At 36.3% G+C, this 26,293-nt stretch overlaps 1 protein-coding gene across 1 annotated transcript in view; it reads right to left on the reverse strand.

The window, feature by feature from the left end:
• Positions 1–25,972, reverse strand: part of LOC124236829 (exocyst complex component 1) — a 51,139-nt gene extending 25,167 nt beyond the window's left edge. Inside the window, exons 1-9 of the mRNA XM_046655768.1 lie at positions 25,817–25,972; positions 21,003–21,136; positions 16,339–16,469; positions 12,728–12,887; positions 8,121–8,308; positions 5,784–6,011; positions 5,447–5,579; positions 4,694–4,803; positions 3,862–3,915 (exon numbers count right to left, since the gene is read on the reverse strand). Of these exons, the coding sequence (XP_046511724.1) occupies positions 3,862–3,915; positions 4,694–4,803; positions 5,447–5,579; positions 5,784–6,011; positions 8,121–8,308; positions 12,728–12,887; positions 16,339–16,469; positions 21,003–21,126 (1,128 nt within the window). The 5' untranslated portion in view covers positions 21,127–21,136; positions 25,817–25,972. The remainder of the gene's footprint in view (positions 1–3,861; positions 3,916–4,693; positions 4,804–5,446; positions 5,580–5,783; positions 6,012–8,120; positions 8,309–12,727; positions 12,888–16,338; positions 16,470–21,002; positions 21,137–25,816) is intronic.
• Positions 25,973–26,293: the final 321 nt, after the last annotated feature.

Raw genomic sequence — 26,293 nt, forward strand, 5'->3', positions numbered from 1 at the left:
CAGTTTCTGGGCATGTAGGCTGGTTCCACGTCTTGGCTATTGTAAATAATGCTGCGATGAACATAGGGGTGCAACGGACTCTTGAGATATCTGATATCAGGTTCTTAGGATAGATACCCAGTAATGGGATGGCTGGGTCATAGGGTATTTCTATTTTTAACTTTTTGAGAAATCTCCATACTGTTTTCCATAGTGGCTGTACCAGTTTGCATTCCCACCAACAGTGTATGAGGGTTCCTCTTTCTCCACAACCTCTCCAACATTTGTCGTTCTTGGTTTTGGATGTTTTTGCCAATCTAACGGGGGTAAGGTGATATCTTAGTGTAGTTTTGATTTGCATTTCCCTGATGATTAGCGATGATGAACATCTTTTCATGTGTCTATTGGCCATATTCATTTCTTCTTTTGAGAAATGTCTGTTCATGTCCTCTGCCCATTTTTTGATCGGGTTGTTTGTTTTTTTGTTGTTAAGCAGTGTGAGTTCTTTGTATATTATGGAGATTAACCCTTTGTCGGATAAGTGGCTTGTAAATATTTTTTCCCAATTAGTGAGCTGTTTTTTTGTTTCAATTCTGTTTTCCCTTGCCTTGAAGAAGCTCTTTAGTCTGATGAAGTCCCATTTGTTTATTCTTTCTATTGTTTCCCTCAACTGAGGAGTTACAGTGTCCGAAAAGATTCTTTTGAAACTGATGTCAAAGAGTGTACTGCCTATATTCTCTTCCAAAAGACTTATTGTCTCAGGCCTAATCTTTAGGTCTTTGATCCATTTTGAGTTTATTTTGGTGTGTGGTGAAAAAGAATGGTCGATTTTCAATCTTTTGCATGTGGCTGTCCAGTTTTCCCAGCACCATTTGTTGAAGAGACTTTCTTTTCTCCATTGTAGGCCCTCTGCTCCTTTGTCGAAGATTAGCTGTCCATAGATGTGTGGTTTTATCTCTGGGCTTTCAATTCTGTTCCATTGATCTGTGGACCTGTTTTTGTACCAGTACCATGCTGTTTTGATCACTGTAGCTTTGTAGTATGTTTTGAAATCGGGGATTGTGATTCCGCCGGCTTTGTTTTTCTTGCTCAAGATTGCTTTAGCAATTCGTGGTCTTTTGTTCCCCCATATGAATTTTAGGATTGTTTGTTCAATTTCTGTGAAGAATGTTCTGGGGATTCTGATTGGGATAGCATTGAATCTGTATATTGCTTTAGGTAGTATGGACATTTTAACTATGTTTATTCTTCCAATCCATGTGCAAGGAATGTCTTTCCATCTCTTTATGTCATCGTCAATTTCTTTCAAGAAAGTCTTGTAGTTTTCATTGTATAGATCCTTCACTTCCTTGGTTAAGTTTATCCCAAGGTATTTTATTCTTTTCGTTGCGATGGTGAATGGGATAGAGTTCTTGAGTTCTTTTTCTGTTAGCTTATTGTTAGTGTATAGAAATGCTACTGATTTATGCACGTTAATTTTATACCCTGCTACTTTGCTGTAGTTGTTGATTATTTCCAATAGTTTTTCTGTGGATTCTTTGGGGTTTTCTATGTATAAGATCATGTCGTCTGCAAACAGCGCGAGTTTTACTTCTTCGTTACCTATTTGGATTCCTTTTATTTTTTTTTCCTGCCGAATTGCTCTGGCCAGCACCTCCAGTACTATGTTGAATAGGAGTGGTGAAAGTGGGCACCCTTGTCTTGTTCCTGTCCTCAGAGGGATGGCTTTCAGCTTTTGTCCATTGAGTATGATGTTGGCTGTGGGTCTATCATATATGGCCTTTATTATGTTGAGGTACTTTCCTTCTATACCCATTTTACTGAGGGTTTTTATCATAAATGGGTGTTGGATCTTGTCGAATTAGACTGCCTCTTTTCAATATGAGAATCCTAATTAGTGTAACTGGCCTGATTCTCCCAACTGAATACTATTCTAGATACACGAATCCTTAAAAAATAAAAATTATAGCTAAGAGTCTGCAATTTCAGTGGAAGCTGAGTGTGTAAGAAGCTCTAAAAGAGCCAAAAGAATCTAGTCAATTCTTAAAAATATTGCTCACATATTGTATTAAAGTAAGAAGTGAATATTAAATAAAAATGCATTTCAAGTTTTAAAATATAGCTATGCAGAAGTATTAACAAGAAGCTTGTGTCCTAGATAGCACGCTCTGGGTCAGTGATTCCAAATGCAAAGATGTTTTTACTGGCCTACAGCAACAAGAAGTAAAGTGATGAAATTTAACTTATTTAAAGGAAATTTAAATTATTAAATTTAAAAGTCTGAAATTACGTTCTTCCTTTTCTTTTAATGCCAAAATGTCATTTTAAAAACAAAAGGATAGTAAAAGTAGACGGCAGTATTTCTTTTTTAAGGCTTTTATGTGGTAAAAAAAAAAAAAAACTGGTGAGTTGGACAGTCTCCAAATTTTATTTCTTTTAATTTTATTGACGTGTGAGTTTTAAAAAGACTGGGAATTGATGCTCTTAAATTACTGTTACAGTGTGATGAAGAGAATATTTCCACTGGATTCTTCTGTACATGGTTATGAATGTTACAATATCTATACATCGGTTGTAAACTGCATTGCACGGAGCCTGTTCAAGTCTTGTCCTATCTGTGATGCCATATCTGACTACTTAAGTCTTCAGTAAACTCACTTTTGATTAAACCTCCTTAGCACTTATACATATGTATACTATGTATACATAGTCATATAATTAGCAATTTAATATATTCTGTTTTAGAGCTTCAGGTCTATTAGTCTGAACGCCTCCTTACAAGCATCTTGAGGGTGGGAGCCATTTCTTTTTACATACGGATGACAGTGAGTACATAACAGTCACACAATGAAAATTTGGTGATCGACAAAGACATGTACCATAATATGGTAATCAAATTTTCCCAGGTATTTTGTCCCACAGCCAGAAATAGAAATACCCACGTTTTCCAACTCTTTTGCTAGGTGACCTGATGCACTGAATTCAACACACAGAAAATCCATAGAAGGTGGACATCCTCCTCTACCTTCTTCAGCACATCCCATGTTGTTGTAACATTCTGGTTTTTAACATGCATCACTCACATGTAACAATACGTATTAGATTTTCAGAACTTGGAAGCATTCATTTTAAACCAAGCCATTAGTTTACAAGACAAAGAAGCAAAATCACAAATAAATGCACGTGACAACAAACAATTAAGAGTGCAGAAGGGACTATTGTTTACTGACTGCTATTTTCAATACCATCTACAAATGTGGATAACATCACTGTCAGCAGTGTCATTTTTAAAAACTAAGCAATTGTGTAGAAATAGATATTATTGAAATAATACTGTAAGAAAAATGTGAATTAGTATTTCCTATGTGACTTCTGGGTTTACTTTTTTCTTGGCACTTTCCAAGTCAAGTGAAATGTTAAGAGAGTCTTCCCCAGCGCCCCGCTCGCATGCTTAGTTAGGTACTCTTCCTTTACACTCCTATGGCATTGCTATCCTAAACCATACCCTTTCCTGAGTATATGTGTCTATGTCCCTTCCCTAGGCTGTGAGCTACTGGAGGGCAGGCTCAGCCTCTCATCTATCCCAGTAAATGTCTGGTCTGCATCTGAATCACCTGGTAAATGACTTCTAAATAAATGAAGGAGTGAGTGAGTGCGTGAATGAAAAAATAAAAGGAAGAAAGGCAAGCAGAATGAGATTAAATGCCTTTTTGGCCAAAATAAACTTTTTGCTATGAGACGTTAAAAAATTGCTACAAATATGGTTAACAGGTAGCTTAAATCAGTAAGTTATAATCTACTAAGATTCTGCTGCTGTTTAGTAAACTTTATAGAAAAAAAAAAAAGAATCAGAGAAGCTTGAGCCAAATTTGATGTACTCACAGGCACCGAAAGAAAGTAGGACCTGTTATAGAGTTGAAGGAGGGCCTGAGTAAACTAATCGGAAATAAAATACAGTCAATACAACTGTTTTAGAATTCTGCAAAGTGAAAACAAAATAAGAATCCAATGTTTCAGACAGCATTTCTTGATGAACAAAATTTCCCTCAATTTTTTTTGCCCCATAATCCTAATTAAAAGAAGAGATTTAAAAATATAAGAAAGCTAATTTATTACACCAGATATTAAAATGCCTTCTTTTCAAATCCCTTTAAGTCACTCAATATTATTAATATTAATTTTATTGCCACAACCTTAATTATAACATCCTTTTCCATATAAAAATACAGACAAAGGGTTTATTCAAGATTAAATCAACTGGAATTTACAATTGAACTATAGTCATTTTTCTCATCTAAGTACACACAGCCAGGGAGACATTTGAAACACTAAACCAAGTCCTGGTTCTCACCTCAAAATGCTGAAAAACAAAACAGGCCAAATAGTAAACATTTAACAAGTTTGGACTTATTTTTATAAATAACGTCTAAATGGTATATGCAATAAGTAAGCTTAATTATTTGATGATGTGTAGAAGCAGAGGGTTTCAGCTGAAAGGAACGAGACTGTCTACCTAAGGAGGTAGTTGAGGCTCCAAATACATCTGTGAGCAAATAGGCACATATTTAAAAATCTTAAAATCAAATAAATGTGTCAAGGAATATACTGTGACCCCAATTAAACACATTAAAATGTTTTGTGGGAATTTAAGTTTAAGGTAATATATAGAAAAACCTTCAGGAACATGCCAGTTTTAATAATGAAACAAAATTACCTGTTGAACAAAAACATTGTTGAGGTGATTGGCCAGTCTCCGGGCAAACTGCTCTCGCAGCTCACTGAAATGCTGCTGCTGCTCTTTCACGGCCAGAAGCATGTCATGGCCTGAAATCACAACATTTCTTGACTGATGTAACGGGTAAAGAGATTTCCCCAATTTTAATGAATACATTTATAACAGTATCCATATTTTAGTTTTGAAGAAGCCAAAGTTTTATTGGCTTATTTGTTATCTTTGTAAAAGAAAGGTAAGCAAGAGAAAAAAACAGCATAGCACAGCAGATCTCAAAGTGTGGTCCTGCCTCAGCATCATCTGGGAACTGTGAGAAATGTGGATTCCCGGACCTCAGCCCAGACCTACTGCATCTGGGGGTGGGGCTTGGCAATATGTGTTTTAACAAGTCCTCTAGGTGATTCTGATACAAACTTGTTTTGCACCTACCGGCCTAGGAAAACCTCATGCTCTCTGGTCTAACCCAAGCATCTACTTTGTGCTAGATTCTGTGGCTGGTACTAAAGAAAAATCATGGTATTAACAGAGTCATTGATGGCCAATCAGACGGAAGTGAAATGGAAAAGTTCTTAGTGCCAAGAGAAACACGTTCGGAAATAAGTGAAACTTCTCAGAGTAGCTAATACTATAACTCTAAACCACTTGTCCCATGTATTTCTTGTAAAAAGCTTTATTCCAAGTTATAGGCTTAGTCTCAGATTCTTGGTCGGATGTTATCACTTCCAGGGAACATACCTGGGCGAAGAGCTACATTCATGCACTGCAGAAGGGCATCAGCGGCATTGGTGCAGGCTTCGATGCCTCTGGAAGAAGCAAGATCTCCCTCCTGAAGGGCCTTTATATGACCTTTGGCCAAGTCCATGTGGTTCTGGAATATACGTAAATATCCAATTTGCATATGTACTTGTGGGAAATTTACAGGTAAGATGCTACTCAATCCTATCACTAGGCCTTTGGAATTATTTTTAATCTTGCTCTCACAAAGGAATTAGAAAATATTTACAAATGGCTTTTATTGATTATTCTTAGATTTTTTTGTTTTTTGTTGTTGGTAATTTATAATCACACTCACCACAAGGAACTCTATCTCAGACAGGAGCTTTACGTTATTAGTGTTACTAAGATGAATCAGGTGGTTGCTTTCAGAGATCTGATCCATTTGTTCTTTTACACTCTGGAGCATTTCCTCATAACTGCTCAGTTTCAATTCAATCTGATCCACCTCCTTTAGAGCCTCATCGAGCAACTTCATCAGGATGTTCACTTGCTTTTCAGAGGCCATGATTGACTGGATGTTGGCCTACAAAGTTAAAAACAAAAATAACACTTCATATTATTTACATGTGCAAAAGAAGTATAAAGGTGAAATACTGCTAAATCTCTTTGACAGCAGAGTAACAAAGATTGACATACATCGACACATCTACTTTAGTTTATCACTTTATGTTTACATTCCACCTTTTACAGAGTATTTCAAGGAGATACTTTGTCTCTCTATCAAGGTTAGGGACCATCCTCTGTATTTTATACTTTCACAGACTGCACAAGTAAGGTTCTGCCCTACAAAGTATCATCAGTAATGGTAATTCCCATTTCCATAAATTGAGGGGCATTAGACTATGCCACCTCTAACATTTCTTCAAACTCTACCAGCTATGGGAATTTTTTATACTTCTTAGCATTTTTTTTGTGTGTGTGAAGAAGATTTGCCCTGAATTAACATCTGTTGCCAATCTTCCTCTTTTTTTGCTTGAGGAAGATCAGCCCTGAGCTAACATCTGTGCCAATCTTCCTTTATTTTGTATGTGGGATGCCTCCACAGCATGATTGATGAGAGGAGTAGGTCCAGCACCCGGGATACGCACCTACGAACCCAGGTAGCTGAAGTGGAGCATGTGGAACTTTAACCACTGGGCCATGGAGCCGGCCCCTATACTTCTTAACATTTCTGTAAAATGCTAAATAGAAGCATAAACACCTATGTAATACCTTAGCCTAAAGGGCAGCAGTGGTATAACAGTCTTCGAAGGATACTTGGAACTTATTTACTGTAGTACAATTTGTATTAATAGGATGTAGACGAGCACATGACCATAAGACAGCTCCTTCCACTGTCTTCTTTCCTTTCTTTCATTTGCAACTATGCTTTTTTCCAGGCAAAGCAGTAACAAACCACCACCCCTTTACCCCTGTTTTCTAAATAATTATCAGTGATTCTGAATTCCCTGAAATATGGAAGCTTCTGAATCGAAAATTAAACTGCAAAACAATATGACGACTTGGAACATATATGCAATATTGATTAAAAAAGAAAATATAAACCACTAAGCCACATTAAGAAGGCAGGTAACATGGTAGAAGGAAAAAACTTGAACAAAGAATGAGAAGAATATCATTGTACAGCTGATGCTGTAATTTCACACGTATTGTTTTATATGTTATTCATAATAGCACAACTGTAAGTGCAGCCCAACTGTAAGAGTGAGCAGGGCTCAGATCCACTGAGTCCATGTCTTAAGCGCAGACCTGGGGCTTGAACCTGTCCGGGACAATTTCCACTTTACCGTCTTGAAGTCTCTTCTAAGCTCTCCTTCCAGTGAGTTTTGTAAACTCGTAAGCTTGGACTATTCATGTAATCCCTGGGCTTGAGTTCAATCTCATAACTTCGGTACCTTTCATGTATAAAATACCAAAATTCTTTAAGCCTTTAAAATATTCCTTATTCTCTGAGGATTTTTCTTAAATGCTTACCCTATCTAAACAAAACAAAAAACCCAAAATATTCTTGTTTTAGATTTTTCTCATGTAAGTGGTGTTACTTTCAGTTATTTCTTTTAATTCTTTACTTTCTAAAGATGTGCATTTAGATTACAGACTCAGAAACTGTGCTTACAAATTAAAAAGATCTATTTCAAAACAGTTTAGCAGAGGAATAAAACATCTTTTTCCCTGGCTCTCCTGTTTTTACCACAATATTCTGCTCCCTTTGGGTAAATGACTCACTTATTTCAATTTAATTTCTCTATTTCTGATTCATATATATATTTTTTCAAATCACAAAAATGGTATTCTTTTGCATTGAACTATTCTGAGGTGTTTCAGAGGCTGGCAGGAAATAACGCCTGAGTTGGTTTCTGGTTGGTTATTTTTACTTCCACCACTTCATATCAGGAATCTCCCCACATCCAGAACCTCCGACAACTGCCTTCACTGGTCTGACTAACGGGAATGCTTCTGTCTTCTGAACAAGAATGGCGAAAGACTGATGGCATCCGGTAATGTGCTTATAAGGAAAGACAGCAATAATCACACTATGAAGGCTTAAGCGCTGAGGCAGTTAAATTTAAACATCACCAGTCTTCTCAATCTACTACACATCATTCATTTATGGATTACAAGAGAGTCTTACCCCATCCAGCACTTGCAGCTCTCTGGACAACCTTTCTGCAAAGGCCTCAGCATTAGAGATTGCACACTCACAGCCTTCCATCATTATTTCAATATCTTGCTCTTCTCGTGCGTTTAACTCTTGGTATTCGTCTACTGCTTCTTCATCACCGCCTGTCACACTCTGATTTTCTCCGCTTGGAACAGATTCTTAAAGATGGTAAAAAAAATAAAGTAGTAAAAAAGTAGGAAGGACAATAACACGATACTTATAGGTAAGGTCAGTTATAAGCACAGGTCACACTTAGTGGCTGAAAAATAGGAAAGAATGATCCAAAATATATGAAAAAAACCCCTTTATTTTTATAAAGAACTGCATGTGTTAATACAATGTTTATTATAACACATAAAAAGCATGCAGTCTAATTTGCTGACTTGTAAGTGTTACAAGAAGCTTTACACAATTTCCCCAAACATAACTAAGCTAAAAAACAAATATAAAAACAGAAACAAGACACATAGAAACAAGCCTAAGCTTTTTTTTCCTACCTGAGGTGGTGGTTGCTCTAACAAAACAATGATTATGAATTCAGGACACAGGGAAACAATTTGCTTTCCTTTTTTTTTCCCCTGGTAACATTCTTCTTCTATTACTTTTGTTGTTTTTGTCTTTGCTATTTTTTTTCCCCAAATAACTTTTAATTGAAATGAAAAATGCATTTAAAATTCACAATCTATTTTGGGCACTGAAAATATTAACTGAATTTTCTATTTGTTTAAAACAATTTCACATGCATTGATAAAAATTTCTAAAGATCAGCTATAGAAGCTTTCTCAGTAACTCTATAGTAAGAAGAGCAACAACAGGGCTGTTTGAAATTACAAAAATTTAAATGGTCTTTATGCTTCATAACAAAGGACCAAGAGGTCAAATCTGAGGTGCTTTCTGGATAAATGTTTGAGTCCAGTTTTTTGAGAGAATACATTTAGCATGTGGGATTTTATATAAAGCTTGAAATTAGGAGAGGCAAAATGAAAAAAATAATTTTTACCCCCTAAATAAACCTCTAAGTAAAGTTACTGATTTTCTTAAGGGGACGTGATTTAAGTCACAAACTCCGGATGCTTTAAATATTCACTATTGTGTATGAAAATGAACATTCACCTTCAGTATGACCTGACATACGTTAATTTGTCCTAGAACAAAAAATAGCTATTTCAAAGTAGCAAATGATTTACTCTTTCAGAATGATAATTTGGAAGATTTAGAAAACGTCCCAGAGAAAAAAGGAGGGGAGTAAAACTTTTGGTACAGGCAATTACAGATTATAGTACATAGATATAAGCTCTTTAGAGAGGAATCATCTCCTTGTCCTTTGAATCAGTCCATTACCTCATTGTGGAAATGTTAAACTGCCATGTGTGACAGCTTATTAGCCACCAGGGGGCAGGGACTGCCCAAATCATTCTGTACTGCTCCTTACACAAGCAGATATTTAAAATAAACAAATATTTTAAATGATCATAAGTGCTTCAGAAGAATTTTCTATCACATGAAACAGTCCTTTGGAAGCCAATAATAAATACTATCATTAATTTTATTACTATATGGATTTTGTAGAAATGAATTTGTCTCTATAAACAATTTCATAAAATATGCAACCAACAGAATATAACAATGGCAAGTAATAAAAATATAAGGAATAGAATAAGAAGAAAAGGTGTTACGCACCTTCTGTAACTTTAGGCAGTTCTGGAGAGTAAAAAGGTATGAAAAAAGCAGAGGAAAGTAAGCAAAGAATATTAGCTGGGTAGAAAAGTATACAGGTTTAAAATTTTTAAATACTACCCATATTTTATTTGAACTTCATGCTAAATTAAGGTTTAAAAGACAACGTCAAAGTCAACCACAAAGTGGAAAAATCCAGAGAAGCTAAGTTTCCAGGGTTCATTTTTCTTATTCTTTTTCTGACAGTGACTAAAAATACTTCTATCTTTTTGTTTTCTCTGAATCTTTTAAGAAACAGCACTGACTAGTCCTTGGAGGAGAAAACTGGGAAACAGATCACTTCCTGGGGATTATTTTTAGGTCACTTGTGACTCATGCATTTAGTCTAGTTATTTTCACTCAAGGCCCCAAAGCTTTACCCAGACACTCCCTCACGATGGATTAGTCATAAAACGCTGTTAGAAAGGACAAGATTGAAACAATTTAAAAAACACACGAGATATCAGTTCAAGCTGGCTTTTAAGGATTCAAGTCAAAGACTTTTTCACCTGGTTACAAGAATGAAAAAAAAAAAGGCCCAAAACTCCATCTACTTCAACTGCTAACAAAGTCCTCTTTCAAAAACCTTAAAAACCTTCTGCTGAGAAGCCCCAATTATTAGCATGAATGTTCAACTGCCACCAATAAAAATGACTAAAGTTGCACGGCTGGCACTCACAGTAACAGTCATTTATGTGGATGATTATTTATCTCTTAAAAGTAGATGGTGATAATTTCTTATTTGTTTTCTAACATCACCCAAAGATTAGAGACATTTATTATTTTTTTAATGGGAGTTAACTGCTATGATTTCAAAGTCTATTAAAACATTAAAATAAGTTTGTAGACATTAATAAAGCTGTTCTCTGAATTCCATTAAACCAAAGCAACAGTTATTGATTTATAGAAAGTGATTTGCAAAATGAGATCCTTAAGGATCTTCTCAGTATTCTTAAAATCAATCTCAATTAGGGCTAAAGTTTATAAACTTGAAAATGTCTACAGTTTTGGTTTAGGTCCTGAAAAATTAAATGCTCTTTTTTTAAAGCTAGACACTTCATTCTAAAAGATAGCAATATTATTCTTATTGATTTTGGTAATATTTCTTAATGAAGTAGATCCAGGTAGGGTATGTATTTTCTCATATTGTTGATTTAATTAAATATATTTGTTTAAAATACATCTCAGGCAACAAATAACTTCTGGAAATATATAATATTTGAAAACAGAACAGCATTTACTCATCAGAATGTTCAACTCTGAAACGGTAAAAAAAAAAAACAGCCACTCAAAACAAATTAAACAACTTTTCAGGGCATGAAGAATTACCATCAATTTATTAAAGGTCATTCTGTCAACATCCTCAATCGCCAAGACACTGGGGTCTAATGTTGGTGAGATGACAGCCCTGAGGGCTTCTACACCAGGCCAGGCTCACTGGTGAGAGGAGCCAGGACCTGAGAGATGTGACTTGCCTCTGCCAGTTCTAAGCACCAAACCTGAAACCAGTAACAGGTTCACTAATTAGTAAGTGCTGAGAAGGAATACTGTATTTACGGAAAGATCCAGAGCCAAACAGAAAAGGAGTAAGTAAAATAAAATAGAGAAAAGACAGAGGCAAGTGACTAAGTAAACGAGTAATTTGAAACATCTGGAACTGACGTTTTTGTAGGTCAAAATGGTTGAACATTGCCAATTTCACATGTTTCAACCTGACAGAACCTTCTATTTTTACACGCTAATATACAACTTAGGAGAAATCTAAGTTTTCTTTCTAATATACAATTTAGGACAAATTTAAGTTTTTTTCTTAATAAAGAGGAGCAACAACTCTGTTCACCTGCATACTAGCTGTTTTTTCAATTACTTTCTTTGAGATAAAGAATACAACACAAATCATATCCACAAGGCATACAGAACCATTTTCTTACAATGTTTATGTCCTTCTGAAAGAAATTTTAAAAGAATAAAATCTCATTTTATGTTTTTAATAATTAACAGTAGACTTTTTGTCTTATAATCCAAAATAATCCACGGTAACATTCCTGAAGATATACTGATCAAAAATATCCGATTTAATTTCATGTCTAAGGATTTCATCCTGGTAATAGCTAATATTTATTGACTATTTACTATATATCTGGCATTGTTCTTATCATGATATACTAAGTCATTTAATCCTCACAACAATCCTACAGGGTGGATACTATTATTACCTCTATTTCTGAGATAAGGAAAACTGAAACATAGAAGGAACCCAAGGTCACGCAGCCAGTAAGTGACAAAGCCAGGATGTGAACTGAGGCAGTCCGACTCCAGAGTTGTGTTCTTAACCACTATACACTCTACAAAAAAATACAGCTACACGGATATTCACCTCAGAGTGGCTTAAAATAAGCAAAGATTGGAAAATTAAAAATAAATGATTAGTTAAATAAATTATAGTATATCCATACAATGGAATACTATGGTGCCATTAAAAATAATGTTGTGGTAAGTATTTAATAATAACAGAAAATGTTCATGATACCTTGTATCAAAAAGTACATTAGGAAACAGAATGTAAACTTCTTTATTTAAAAAAAGTATTTAAATATGCATAGGAAAAAGACTAGAAGAATATTTAACAAAATGTTAACAGTAGATATTTCTGAGGATTAAGGTTATAAGTGATTTTTATTTAATTTAATGTATCAATTTTCTACAGCAAACAAGCATCACTCCTGCAGTAAGAAAAATTATTTTTAAATTCCTTTACAATATAAGGTAATTCAGTGTTCCAACTACTTTGAATAATGTCAAATTGTATAGTCACTTATAGATACACTTGATTTTAGGTATACATTTTTATTTAACTTTACCTTCCAAAAGCTGTGAGCTAACATTGACAAAATCAATTTTCTTCCGGAGATATCGCTGATTCAATTTCCAAATGCATGAAATAAATGCATTCTTTTCAGCAGTGCTGCTGGCAACCCATTTATAGATTTTTTCAAAATGTAAATCAAATTCAGGATTTTCCTGAAATAAAAATATAAAAAAGATATTGTTTTTGATCATATCCTTTTTCATTACTGTAAAATCTATATTTGAAGAAAACAAAAAGAAGTTGAGGGGTTGGCCCCGTGGCTGAGTGGTTAAGTTCACGAACTCCGCTTGGCGGGCCCAGGGTTTCACTGGTTCCGATCCTGGGCACGGACATGGCACCGCTCATCAGGCCATGCTGAGGTGGCATCCCACATGCCACAAGTAGAAGGACTCACAACTAAAATATATAACTATGAACTGGGGGGATTTGGGGAAAAAAAGTAGGAAAAAAAAAAAAGACTGGCAACAGTTGTTAGCTCAGGTGCCAATCTTTAAAAAAAACAAAAATAACTTGAAGCTGTTCTTGAAAAAAGAACACCATTAAAAATTAGCTAAGTGACTTGCAGAGAATGGTTCAGAGAATTCAATTTATAGCAAAAACTTTACTTAGCTCCCAAAAGAAGTTGAATAAAAAACATAGTATTTTGGTAATTTCCTCTCTATGCCCCTTAAGTCTATGAGTGGAGGTATAGGATGTCTACTTAATGGCTTTGTGTCTCAGCTTCCTAGTTTGTAAGATGACAATAGTGTCTAGTTTCGATGTGCACCTAATTTTTCCTTCTTTCGTCTTCTTTTTTTGCTTGAGGAAGACTAGCCCTGAGCTAATAACTGTGTCAATCCTCCTCTATTTTTTTGTATGTGGCTGGCGAGTGGAGTAGGGCCGGAACCCAGGCCACTGAAGCAATGCGTGGGGAACTTTAATCACTCAGGCATGGGGCCGGGTCCTAATGTTTCTTTTTAAATTGCCTATGGGGTTTTGAGTTACACATTTTCTCTGATAATGTACTATTCATAACTGTGATTTGACACTAATGCCTTGATAAAGAACATACCTTTCAATTATAACATATGAGAAAAAATACAATCTACGTCCTGGTGTGCTTTTCAAGAACAAATGAGGTGAAAAGCAGGGATTCCTGTTTTCAATTCTGAAAATATAGAATGATTAAAAGCGTCTCAAAAGTCAAAAATGCTGGTAGGTCTCAAAGTTCTTTCACATGAAAAAGAAGCTCAACCGACATGAGTGAATTCCACTAGCCTCTCTATGTGGCACTGAAGCCATATTACAGCAATAATTCATGCCAGGCCAAGATGTCTCCCTCAAACGTGGAACTACTTGACTACTAGACAAAAAATGAAAACATATGGATGTACACTTTTCTTCACATCGGAGAAGTTTTAAAAATAGGCTCAAATGTTCTTAATGTTCTACAGAAGGCTAATAATATATTCAATTAATTTAAAGTGTTATTTAGGGGGTTACAAAAAGTAAATGAAGACGTTAAAGGCAAGGGAAGTTGTCTCAGACTTTTCTTATGAAGACTTGGGATAATTTAGGATCAGGACTTGACCTGCGGTACAATCATATTACAGTAGCAGACAGCTACTAATTAGTTTAATTTATAGCTCAATAAGCAACAAGACTTGAAGATCAAAAGATTAAAAACCTGCGTTTACAATGAAAGGTAATTGCATTATTACTTATTAAAAAAATCCAAGAGTATTGGCAACTAATAAGAAACTTGATGGGAAATGATCTCTTCCCTGGGAATATTTCCCATAATGCCATAAAAAAAGCTGAGTGCCCCAGTGGCAACACTCACACAAATCAATGTGTGATACTAAATGGCTAATGTTAGGCTAGGTATAAAAATTTTATGTTTTATATCCCTATATAGTGTACACACACCGAGGTGCCTACATAAAATGAAAAAAAAATCCATTAAGCGAGTCAGCAATGAGGTGTCAGCTGCGAGAAAGCATTTGAATAAGCATTGAGCAACATAAGTGAATTATGTAAGTCAATGGGCTTATGAAGTGCAAAACTACTGAAGGAAAAAAGGCTTTTTAATAAAGATGGATTTCTAAAAAGTCTTCCAAGTATATTCTCTTAAACAGAAACCTACCAAAAAAGTCTACTCTTGACCTTTCCCCATGGTAACAGAAATTATTTATTAAAGTGTTTCGGGTACTCCTTAGGGATAAAGCAATGGCCCAGTTTGCCTAAAATACTTAAAGAAAAGGCATTCTCTATATTTGGGAGAAATCTGAATTCTACAGATATGCTGGGCTCTCCTAAAGTTGTTTTTGCTTCATTTAAAAAATATTGTGCACCCGACTCAATTGCCTATCATTTTGTCCAGCTTTTAGTTTCTTAGAGGTTTCTACTAGGGTAAGGGTGACACCAGAGTTTTATTTTATCAGATTGCTCTACAAAGGTAGTTTTACTTCTTTGTGCTCTTTTTTGTCCCCTCCCCAAAGCCGCAGTACATAGTTGTATATTCTAGTTGTAAATCCTTCTAGTTCTTCTATGTGAGCTGCCACCGCAGCATGGCTACTGACAGACGAGTGGGGTGCTTCCACGAGTGGGAAATGAATGCAGGCCAACAAAGTAGAGATTGATGAACTTTAACCAATAGGCCATCAGGGCTGGCTCTTCTTTGTGCCTTTTTAACAAATGTATAAGACTTTACAGCTAAATCAAAGACTCTACAATTATATTAATGTAAGCCTTGCTATGGGCCCCATCAACAGTACAAGTAGCTGTGGGGCAAAGCATTCCCCAGAGCTCAAGAGGGGCCTCTGGGCTGCAGAGGAAGACGACGGGCAGGGCTGGAGAGGAGGAGGAGGAAGCACCTAATTTAACCAGAGGAGCTCTACTTGATTTCTGTGAAAAAAAGGTATTGCTGTGAAAACCCTTGAATTGTCAGGAATAAAGGTGGCGCTTCAACACGATTATCACATTATTCAACTTTCTTAGAGTTTGAATGTGGCTTAAGTAAAAGGTGTAATATTTACATTCTTATATATTATTCTTTAAATTGCTTAAAATAAGGTGTGTAACTCACTGTCGCTTCCTTTACTTGAACCACAAACATCAAATCTTGGCCTCAAAAGGTCAGGTTGGGGATTCTATATTAATTCGTGAGGACTAACCAAGGACTTACTTTGGTTATATTAGACATGATTTTGAACTAGGTATTCCCAAAACAATAAAGATTTTTTAAAAACCACTCATATAACACCACTTTAAAATCTGCACTAATCTATGGATTTCATACCAAGTATATATAACCTAAATACAGAAATTATAGTCAAGGTTATTTTGCTCTACTTTATGAAGCTTGTGCATGAACATATTGTAGATTAAAAAAAAAGAAGAAAAAACAATGAAACAAACATATATATGTACTTATTTTTAGTAGCGTGAGATTGGGGAGTGGGAGAGTGAAAGGTTGAATAATATACTTTAGATTAATTCTTGGTTAGTTGGTGGACTAGTGGGTCATAAAACAACAAGTTTATATGGTCTTAGAAGACAGAATACTGCTATAAAAAGAAAGACGGTTTCTGAACGCAGGTCAGAGAACTAAGAAAAACTTACTTTAATGGCATCCTTGGCATCTACCACAGCAAGGTCTCGAAGGGCCCAAGCAATCTGCCTTTTGTAGAAATCTCCTTTATCAGATTTCTTGACTTTGACCACCTTCACCTGCACGGGGCGTTCAGTTGTCACTGTTGAGTAAAACACCCACTTTCATTAGAAATACTACTCACTCACTCATTCTTCATTTACTGCAAAAAAAGCTGTCAGGTGCCTGTACATGATACTAAAACAGAGTAGTGTTTCATAACACATGCTGCGACTGAGGAATGTACAGAACACTAAATGGGCCATCTAAATCAGACGAGAGGACCAGAGGCAGATTCCTGGAGGAGTAGAGCTACAGACCAGTTTTAAAAGGAATAGTATGAGGCAGACAAAGAGCGCCCTAAAGAATGACTGACAAACGTAAAGCCAAAGGGGCTTGAAAAAGTATACTACTATTTCAGAGGACAGCAATAAGCAGTTCAATATGGACTGTACATGTAACAAAGTGGATGGAAATGAAATTACTAAAAAAGATGGATGTTCAGATCATAAAGGGTCTTTTTCTAAGTTGTGGGGGTGCTCTTACAAGATTTTAATTAGAGAAATGACATTCTCTAATTTCCAGTTTCTAAAAATTACTCTGGCAGCAGAATAGAGGGTGGACTGGAGTGAATGCCAATACATTTGAAAACTTAGATGAAGTGGTTGACAATCACTAAAAAATGTAACTTATCAAAACTGACTCAAAAATGGAAAATATGGAAAGTTCTATAACCATTAAAGAAATTGCATCAGTAAGTAAAAATCTTCCCCCCCAAAGAGTTCAGTACAGTTTTACTTTATCTTTTGCCAAGCATTCCAAGGAATGAATAATTCCAAACATACATAACTATTCCAGCGTACAGAAAACAAGGGAACACTCCCCACCTTACTTTATAACTTTATAACTTTGGTTCTAAGGCCAGTCAAAGATAGTATGAAAAAGAAATTACAGGACCATGTAACTAATGAATATGGATAAAAAATTCTTAAACTTAATCCAAGGGTTTATACAAAAGACAGCATTTCATTTCATCAATTCTGAGATGTACATCTTCTTTCACATTCAAAAATCGCTGAAATCAGGACAAGTCTTAAACAATTGATGCAATATCATGGCATTTTTTTTTTAGTGGTACATAAAATAATAATATATGCTCTAATCAATGGCATATGGTATATCATGATTGAGTTAGGTTATTCCAAGAAGTCAATTTATCATTTGAAAAACCAAGTACAATAACTCACCACACTGACAAGTTAAGGGAGAAAAGTATATATGATAATCTCAATGATTTGAGAAAGCATTTTATAAAATTCAACATCCAGTCATGATTAAAAAAAAAGAGAAAAAAGTGTAAGAAGCCAGGAATAGAAGAGAACTTCCTTAGCATTGTCAAGGATAGCTACAAAAAAACTACAAGCAAATATCATACTAAAAGGTGAAGCCATTCTCTCTGAGATCAGGACTGTATTGATGGTCTTAATTAGGAGACTAAGCAAAAAAACAAATAAAAAATATAAAGACTATGAAGGAAGAAAATATCACTACTTACAAAGAGTCTACGGACAAATTATTAGAATTAATAAGAAAGTTTAGCAAGATTGATATATATAGAAATCCATATAAAAAACCAACTGTATTTCTGGATTCCAACAGTAAATGATTTTTAAAAATGTGTTAATGTTTGTTAAAATTAAAAAGCTTCTGCTCTGTAACAGGCAGTATGAACAGAATTAGAAGATAAGCCACAGACTTGGAGAAAGTATTTGCCAAAGGCAAATCTGATAAAATTTTATCCCAAATATACAAAGAATTCTTAAAACTCAACAATAAGAAAACAAAAACCCTATTAAAAAATGGGCCAGAAACATCAACAGACATCTCACTAAAGAAGATATATAGATGGAAAACAAGAATATGAAAAGATACTCAACATCTTATGTCATCAAGGGAATGCAAATTAAAACAACAAGATACCACTACATACCTAATAGAACAGGCAAATTCCAGAACACTGACACCACCAAATGCTGGTGAGGATGTGGAGCAACAGGAATTCACCTACACTGCTGATGGGAATGCAAAATGGTGCAGCCACTTTGGAAGATAGTTTTGCAGTTTCTTACAAAACTAAACATACTCCTACCATACGATCCAGCAATTGCGCTCCTTGGTATCTACCCAAAGAAGCTGAAAACTTATGTCCATGCAAAAATCTGCTCATGGGTGTTTACAGCAGCTTTATTCATAACTGCCAAATTGACAATCAAGATGTCTTTCAATAGATGAATGGATAAATAAACTGTGGTACATTCAGACAATAGAATATTAGTGCTAAAAGAAATGAAGGATCAAGCCATGAAAAGACATGGAGGAATCTTAAATGCGTATTACTAAGTGAAAGAGGCCAATCTGAGAAGGCTACATACTGTATGATTCCAACTATATGACATTCTGGAAAAGGTAACACTATGGAGACAGTCAAAAGATCAGTGGTTGCCAAGGGTAGGCATGGGGGAAGAGATGAAAAGGCAGAAGACAGACGATTTTTAGTACAGCGAAAATACTCTGTATGGTATTACAACGATAGATATATGTCATTATACATTTGTCTAAACTCATAGAACGTACAACACCCAGAGTGAACCCTAAAGTAAACTATGGACTTTGGGTGATTATGATGTATCAATGTAGGTTCATTCTTGGTAACAAATGTACCATTGTCATGAGGGGTATTGATACAGGGAGAGGCTACACATATGTGTGTGTGTGGGGGGGGAGGTGGCAAGGGGTATATATATATATATATATATATATATATAGGAAATCTCTGTACCTCCTCAACTTTGTTGTAAACCTAAAACTGCACTAAAAAAAAAAATCTTAAAAATGTATTACTGCTAATGAGTGTTATCATTTATGAGAGTATCAAAAAATCTAGGAATAAATAAATACCTAGGAATAAATACAACATATGTGCAAAATCTTTAAAACTATATACAACTTATTCAAAGCCTTGAAAACTATAAAACTTATTGAAAGGCATTAGAGAAGACCTAGATAAAATGGAAAACGGCACCATGTCCACAGACAAGAAGACTCAATATTATGAAAATGTAAGTTCTCTCCAAATTGAACTACAGATCAAAACAATTCCGATCAAAAGCCCAATGAAATCTGCAACTTGACAAGCTGATTCTAAAATTTAGGTGAAAGAATAAAGAACCAAAACAAGACAAAATAAAAACCACATATAAGAGAGAACCCCAAAACAGACATTCTCACATTCATTGCTACACAGGTTAATTAAAGGCTAAAATGTGAAAGGCAAAATTATACAACTTTTAGAAGATAATAAGGGAGAATACCGTAATTACTCCAGGGTAGGGAAGGATATCTTAAATAACACAAAAAAGGGGAAGCCATAAAGGATCAGATTGATCAATTTGATTTCATTAATATTATAAATTTCATTAAAAGGCAGCATAAAAAGCAAATACACAAGCCACAAACTGGGATGCATATAACCAACACAGGATTAGTATCCAGATTATATAAAGAACTTGTACAAATCAGTAAAACAGCAACCAACACAAGGGAAAAATGGCCAAAAGGCTTCAACAGGCACATTTCTTAGACAAGAAAACTAAATGGCCAATAAATTCATAAAAAGATGCTCAATTTCATTATTAATTAGGGAAACAAAATTTAAAACCACAGTGAGATACTATTTCACACCCACCAGATCGGAAACAACAGTTTGTCAAAACCACACGTCAAAACCAAGTTTTGACTAGGACGTGGAGAACTCAAAAGACACGTGGCTTGTGGGAGTGAAAACCAGTCCAACTCCTTTCGAAAATCATTTGGTAATAGAGTCGTGTTGAGCATTCAGATGCCTACAACTCAGCAGTTCCACACTTACGTTATCTACCCGAGAAAATTCTTTCCTGTGTACACCAGGAGAGAAACACATTCACAGAAGTGCTGTCTAAATAGCAAAACTGGAAACAAACCTAGCGTTCATCACTAGTACGATGGGTAAGTAAGCTGTGGTCCTCTCATGGAGTAGGATACTACACAGCGGTGAAAACGAAAGAATTACAGCTACATGAAAGAACGGCGACAAAACTCACCAACAGGAATATAAGGTTGAGGAAAAAGTCACAAACACACGCATTATGATTCAATTTATGTAAAGTTCAAAGACATGCGAAACTAAACAATGTATTAGTTGAGATTATAAATATATGGGTAAAATGATAAAGAAAAGCAAGGAAATAGTAACCCAAAATTCGAGATGCTAGCTATCACTTAATGAGGGAGAGGAGTGAAGGGGACCACGGAAGGGCACACAAGAGACTTCAAAGGTAATGGAAACCTTCCACCAGGTGGTGGGTGTACAGCATTCACTGTATGGTTAGTCTTCACACCTTACATAGATGTTACAGAAATTCTTTTGTATCTACTCAATGTTTAATTTAAAACAATTAAAAAAAAATGAATTTGTTGGCCCAACAGTTTTTTCAATTATAGAGACAGTGCGAATATTTAAAACAAGGAGGAAATGTCCCCTAGGAAATAAAAGAATAAAAGAATGCCAAACAAGAACTTTTTCTTACTAAAGACTCACCTGTGGCGCATAAAAAACAGTTCTTTTTCTTTTTTCCTGCTTTGCAGACATTGACAATACTCAGCAGGCGCTCATCGTTTGGTGTAAAAATGTCTCTCTGTAATGCATGCTTGATTGCTGTCATCTTTACTCAGCTGAAAAAATTCAGAGTACAGATATTAAGCTCATTCTCAAAATCATTCTATCTTACATTGTTCCATTTATGATTTAAAAATGATCTTATTTATGGCTAATAAGCATAGGAAGAATGATTTAATATATTAATACACCTACCTCATAAAAATAAAAAGCTGTATGTTTGGAAAAGAAATTAGAGAACCAGTGTCACCAAACTCTAAAATCTTTGGAAGTGCTCACCAAATGTAATACAAAAAAAAAAGAGTGAGGGAAAAAAAAATTAAAACGGCATGGTCAATCTTTTTTTCCTTTGGTGATCCTAATCATTCCTTTTTATTCAATGGTTTTTGAGTGTTTGGAAGAAAACCCATTAATAGCTATCAGTAATTAAGTTGTAAAAGTTTCCTTGTTGACAACATTTTTTTCTCCAGTGCACTTTCTCTGTTAATCCTCCCCTGAAAAAGGCCTACTTTGCTTCTACTGCCCATTTCTTTAACTAACAAAATTTTTCATCTATATCCCCATATAGTTGTCTGATATTTTCTTTGCAATAATTTCCCAAGAAAGGAGATGCTAGGTCCAAGAATACTGTTTAATTTCAAAGCTTTTGATACACATTTTCCAACTGTCCTTCCCAGAAATATTGTGTCAACACGCCATCCCACCAGCATTTTATAAGGGTACCTTAGTCCCTGCACCCTCACCAATTCTACATAAAATCTGCAAGCTATTTCTTTGCCTATTTGAGTTTATTTATACATGAGTAGAATGTCTTCTTCTATAAGTCTGTATTTTTTGAATAGTAGCTATGTTGAAATATGTATTTGTAAATTTTCTGTTTGTCTTTTAGCCTCTTCATCTTATTGGTTTGAAAGAGCTCTTTATAAAATAAAAAAGTAATACCTTCCATGTTCAATCTTTAAATATAAATTTCCTATATAAAGAACTTTTACCATTCAACAAAAAACAACCCAATTAAAAACTGAGAAAGGATCTGAATAGATATTTCTCCAAAGAAGATATACAAATGGCCAATAAGCACATGAAAAGACACTCAACATCACTAACCATTAGGGAAATACAAATCAAAATCACAATGAGATATCTACCACTTTATACCCACTAGGATGGCTAAAATTAAAACGACAAGCATTGGTGACTGTAAAATGGTGCAGCCACTTTGGAAACAGTTTGGCAGTTCATCAAAAAGTTAAATATGGAGGCAGCATATGACCCAGCCATTCCACTCCTAGGTATATATATACTCAAGAGAACGGAAAACACATATCCACGCAAAAACTTGTACATGAATGTTCACACAGCAAACAGCTCCAATGTTCATCAACTAATGAAATGACACAACAAAATAAAGTATATCTATACAATGGAATATTATTTGGCCATAAAAAGGAGACAAAGTACTTATACATGCTACAAAACCAATGGATCTTGAAAATACTTTTCAAGTGAAGAAAGTGAAAGAAGTGAAAGAAGCTAGTTACAAAGAACCACATATTTTATGATTCCATTTATATGAAATGCCCAGAGTAGACAAATCCAGAGATGATGATTTGTGGTTGCCAGGGGCTGGGGGCAAGGAGAAATGGGTAGCACCTACTAATGCATATGGTGTGTCTTTCTGGGGTGATGAAAATGTCCTTGAATTAGATAGTAGTGATGGTTGTATAACCTTGTGGATATACTAAAAACCACCGAATTATACACTTGGTGAATTTTACGGTATATTAATTATATCCCAATAAAGCTGTTATTAGAAAATAGGTTTCCACTTACCTCCTTTTTCTCATCTAATTCAACACCTTTTTTCAAATATCAACTTAAGTTAAACATTTAAAAAAATCTCTTTTCAATTTTATTTCTGAATATATATGTATGTATATATACTATATATTATATATAGTATAATATATACATATACTATATATTATATATATTCACATCTTCTGTGTGTGTGTATATATACATATATAAATCACATCTTCCCACTTCCATCCCTCTTTTATTTCATCTCAGCCTCTAATCTTCTGACCATCCCCTACTTCTGTCCCCTACTGTTTTCTTAGTCTATCTGATCTTGCCAAGCTTAATTTCTTTTCCAACCTAGCCTACAGGCAGCGTTCACTTCCCTACACCCACACTATCTCCTTCAATTATCTTTGTAGCCCAGTTCACCCTGTTCATCAATCTCCATACCTGTATTTTTTCTCCACTTTTCTTGGGCTACCATATGCCACTTAAGAAGGTCACATATCCATGTTCATTGCATTCATTACAAGAATCTAAATCCAGTCAGCGCTAGACTTTCAGTGTTGCTCAGCAATTCTTTAACACTTCCTTTGATAATTTCTCTTCCTACTTCCCATCGGTGTTGTTGCAAATCCTTATTTCCCTCCTTCAACCCCCAACTCTAGTGTCAGCTTCCTTCTGCTCTGCAAATGACTTCACCATCTACCCTGCAGAGACTACAGAAGCCATGAGGTAGAATGTTTCCCAATAGCTTTCTTCTCCATCTCTCTACATCTTCAGCCATCTTAACCTCCATTCTGCCTATTACCAAATGTCCATGTTACTAATCCCTTATTATGTTCTCAGGCCTATACACTGTGTTAAAAGCTCTACTCCATCCTATGCCCAAGCCACACAGGATACTGGCCGGTTTACTTTTCTATCTCTGGGCATGCAATTTCCTCTTCTCAGAATTCTTTTCTCCCCAGGAAATTCCAACGCATCCCTCAAGATCCTGCTAAAACGTCCCTCTTCTGTGAAGCAGTCACCCAACAAAAAGAATAATTACTGTTCTACTTCTCTAACATTTCCCCTCTTCGCTGCTAACACAGCGCTTATAAACCATGTTTTCTAGCCAGTTGTATTCTCTCCCTTATTAAAAGTAGCTCCTGTAGACAAGGACTATGTCTTACTCATCTTTGTATTCTTATAACTTGGTAAAGACATAGCAGGTATTTAATAAATTAACCAAAGTGATAACACCAAATAACATGACAACTATAGCTTCCCTAAGGCTCCCCCTTCCCAACTCTCACATCCGTAAGCAACGGCCCAAGTTCAAAATCTGTCATATTTGATTCTCCTCCTCCATTGTCAACATGAACTCTGCTACCACATTCTCTTGATATCCCCTCATCTACACATAATTTATCCTTCCTTTCTCATCTCACCATCAACACACTAAACCAGGCTCACATCAACTATACCTATTTAACACTACTGCATCTGGTTAGCTCCTTGCAAGCTTCCACAACCCCCAAACCCTTGACAAACAAACAACATGAAAATATAGCTTTCATCACAACATGCCCTTGCTCAACACTTACCTAATGTTCCCAAATACAAACTTTCCAGTCCACACCCTCTGTTCATTCGCTCTTTAAATCTTTGCTTAGGTGCTTTTCCAGGCAGGGAATAGCAACTATCTAAACTCTAATTACACTTCATGGTTTATATGAAGTTGATTCAATAAAGATCTCCATCCAAACTGATCTCTCCTCTCAATTGCTATAGCATTGATTGTATTTACTAAACAAGCACTAATTGGTTCATGAGATCATAAGCTCCTGGATCTCAAGAACTTTCCTGAAAGACAGGTGGGGGAGACAGGTACTGTAGCACGGCGTTGTGTGCTTTTTTAGTAGGTACTCAACAAATACCTCTTGAGGTAACCTGAACTGACTAGTAAAAACTGGTCAAATGAATGACTAATAGTAGCCAGTATCTACCACACAGTCCCTCTTCGATCAAAAGCAACCACTGACTGTATGGTAAGTAGCAAAACAAGACAGGACTGGGCATACCTCACAAAGGAGTTAGGCATAATGAAAAGCACTATGTGATCCTCACTGATTCAGCAAATATTGATGCCCACTAAGTACTAGGCACTTTCTAGGTTACAAGGGTGAACATGACAGACATGTTCATGAAAACAGGAAGAGCTACGCCGCCAAGGGCATTTACATTCCAAGGATGGAGAGATTAACTCGCCAGTCTTTACTTTTTTGTAAGTCAGTGAATATATCACTAGAGGTCCTCTAAAACTATCTCCCAGGTTTAAGAACCACGTCTGACTACGTTCCAAAGGCAGTCAGCCACAATACTGTGTTGGTTCTTGTTTCTTTAAATTCATTTAGATCATTCCACTGCGTGACAAACAACCTGTCAGTGTCAGTGCCCGTGTGGATTGGGCCCTGTATGCTATTGAGACATCTTAGCGCGTGGAGAACTGCCATCCAGAAAACTGTGCAGAGACAGGGAAATGCACCTGAGAAATTTAAAAGAAAATGTGGATTTGGACAAAGAAGGGGAAGGCATCGTCACGCCCTCCTCTCCTGGTCCACGCCAAAGAGCAAATGATCAGCGTCGTTTTTCTTTTTTTTTGCAAATGAAATCTGGTTCCTATGGGCGGAACCGGAAAGGGATGCGTGAGGACTGCCCTCCCGGTGCCCAAGACACCAAGGGGCTGGGGGATACTCCGACCCGACTCTGCGCCTTACCCAGAAGGGCAGGGAAGAGAAAGGCGGCCTGATGGCGGAGGGAGCGGTGCCCAGTGCTGGGCGCTGAGCCAGCAGTGGGACTGAGGAGCCGCCTTAGACCTTGGCGCCCGCCTGTCCGCTCGTCTGCCCGCCGCCGCCGGGACCACCGGGCAGCCGCGGCCCAAGGCTTACCGCAAGGCCGGACCGAGCCCGGCTGTGCCGAGGCGGGTCCTCCGAGATGGAGATGCGATGCGGCGAGCGCTACCACCACTACTGAGACGCTCCCCTCAATTGAGCCGTGAACGGGAAGCGGCCGTTCCGCCACCACTTCCCATATCCGGACACGTGACAAACCTCCGCGCCGGAAGTCGACCCTGTAGAGAAGGAAGGAGAGGCGGCGGTGGGCGTGGCAAAGCGGGGGCCAGCTCTCGCCGGAGGGGCGTGGCAAGGGCAGGCAGGGGCGGGGCCTCTGTCACTCGGAGACTGCCTGGGGATTTGGTGCTGCATATTGCTTTCTCTAGAATAGTTATTTATTCAGATATTTTTAGCAAGTCATATAAGAAGAGATCCGATAAAGTGTTTTCTCTTTTGCATATGTAAAGCTCTGTTAACTCTAGATCCTTGCTACTTCTAGCATAGAGAGTTTAAATGAGTTAAATCAGAATCTCT

Source organism: Equus quagga, chromosome 3, assembly GCF_021613505.1.
Source record: "Equus quagga isolate Etosha38 chromosome 3, UCLA_HA_Equagga_1.0, whole genome shotgun sequence".
In the NCBI taxonomy this organism is placed as follows: domain Eukaryota; kingdom Metazoa; phylum Chordata; class Mammalia; order Perissodactyla; family Equidae; genus Equus; species Equus quagga.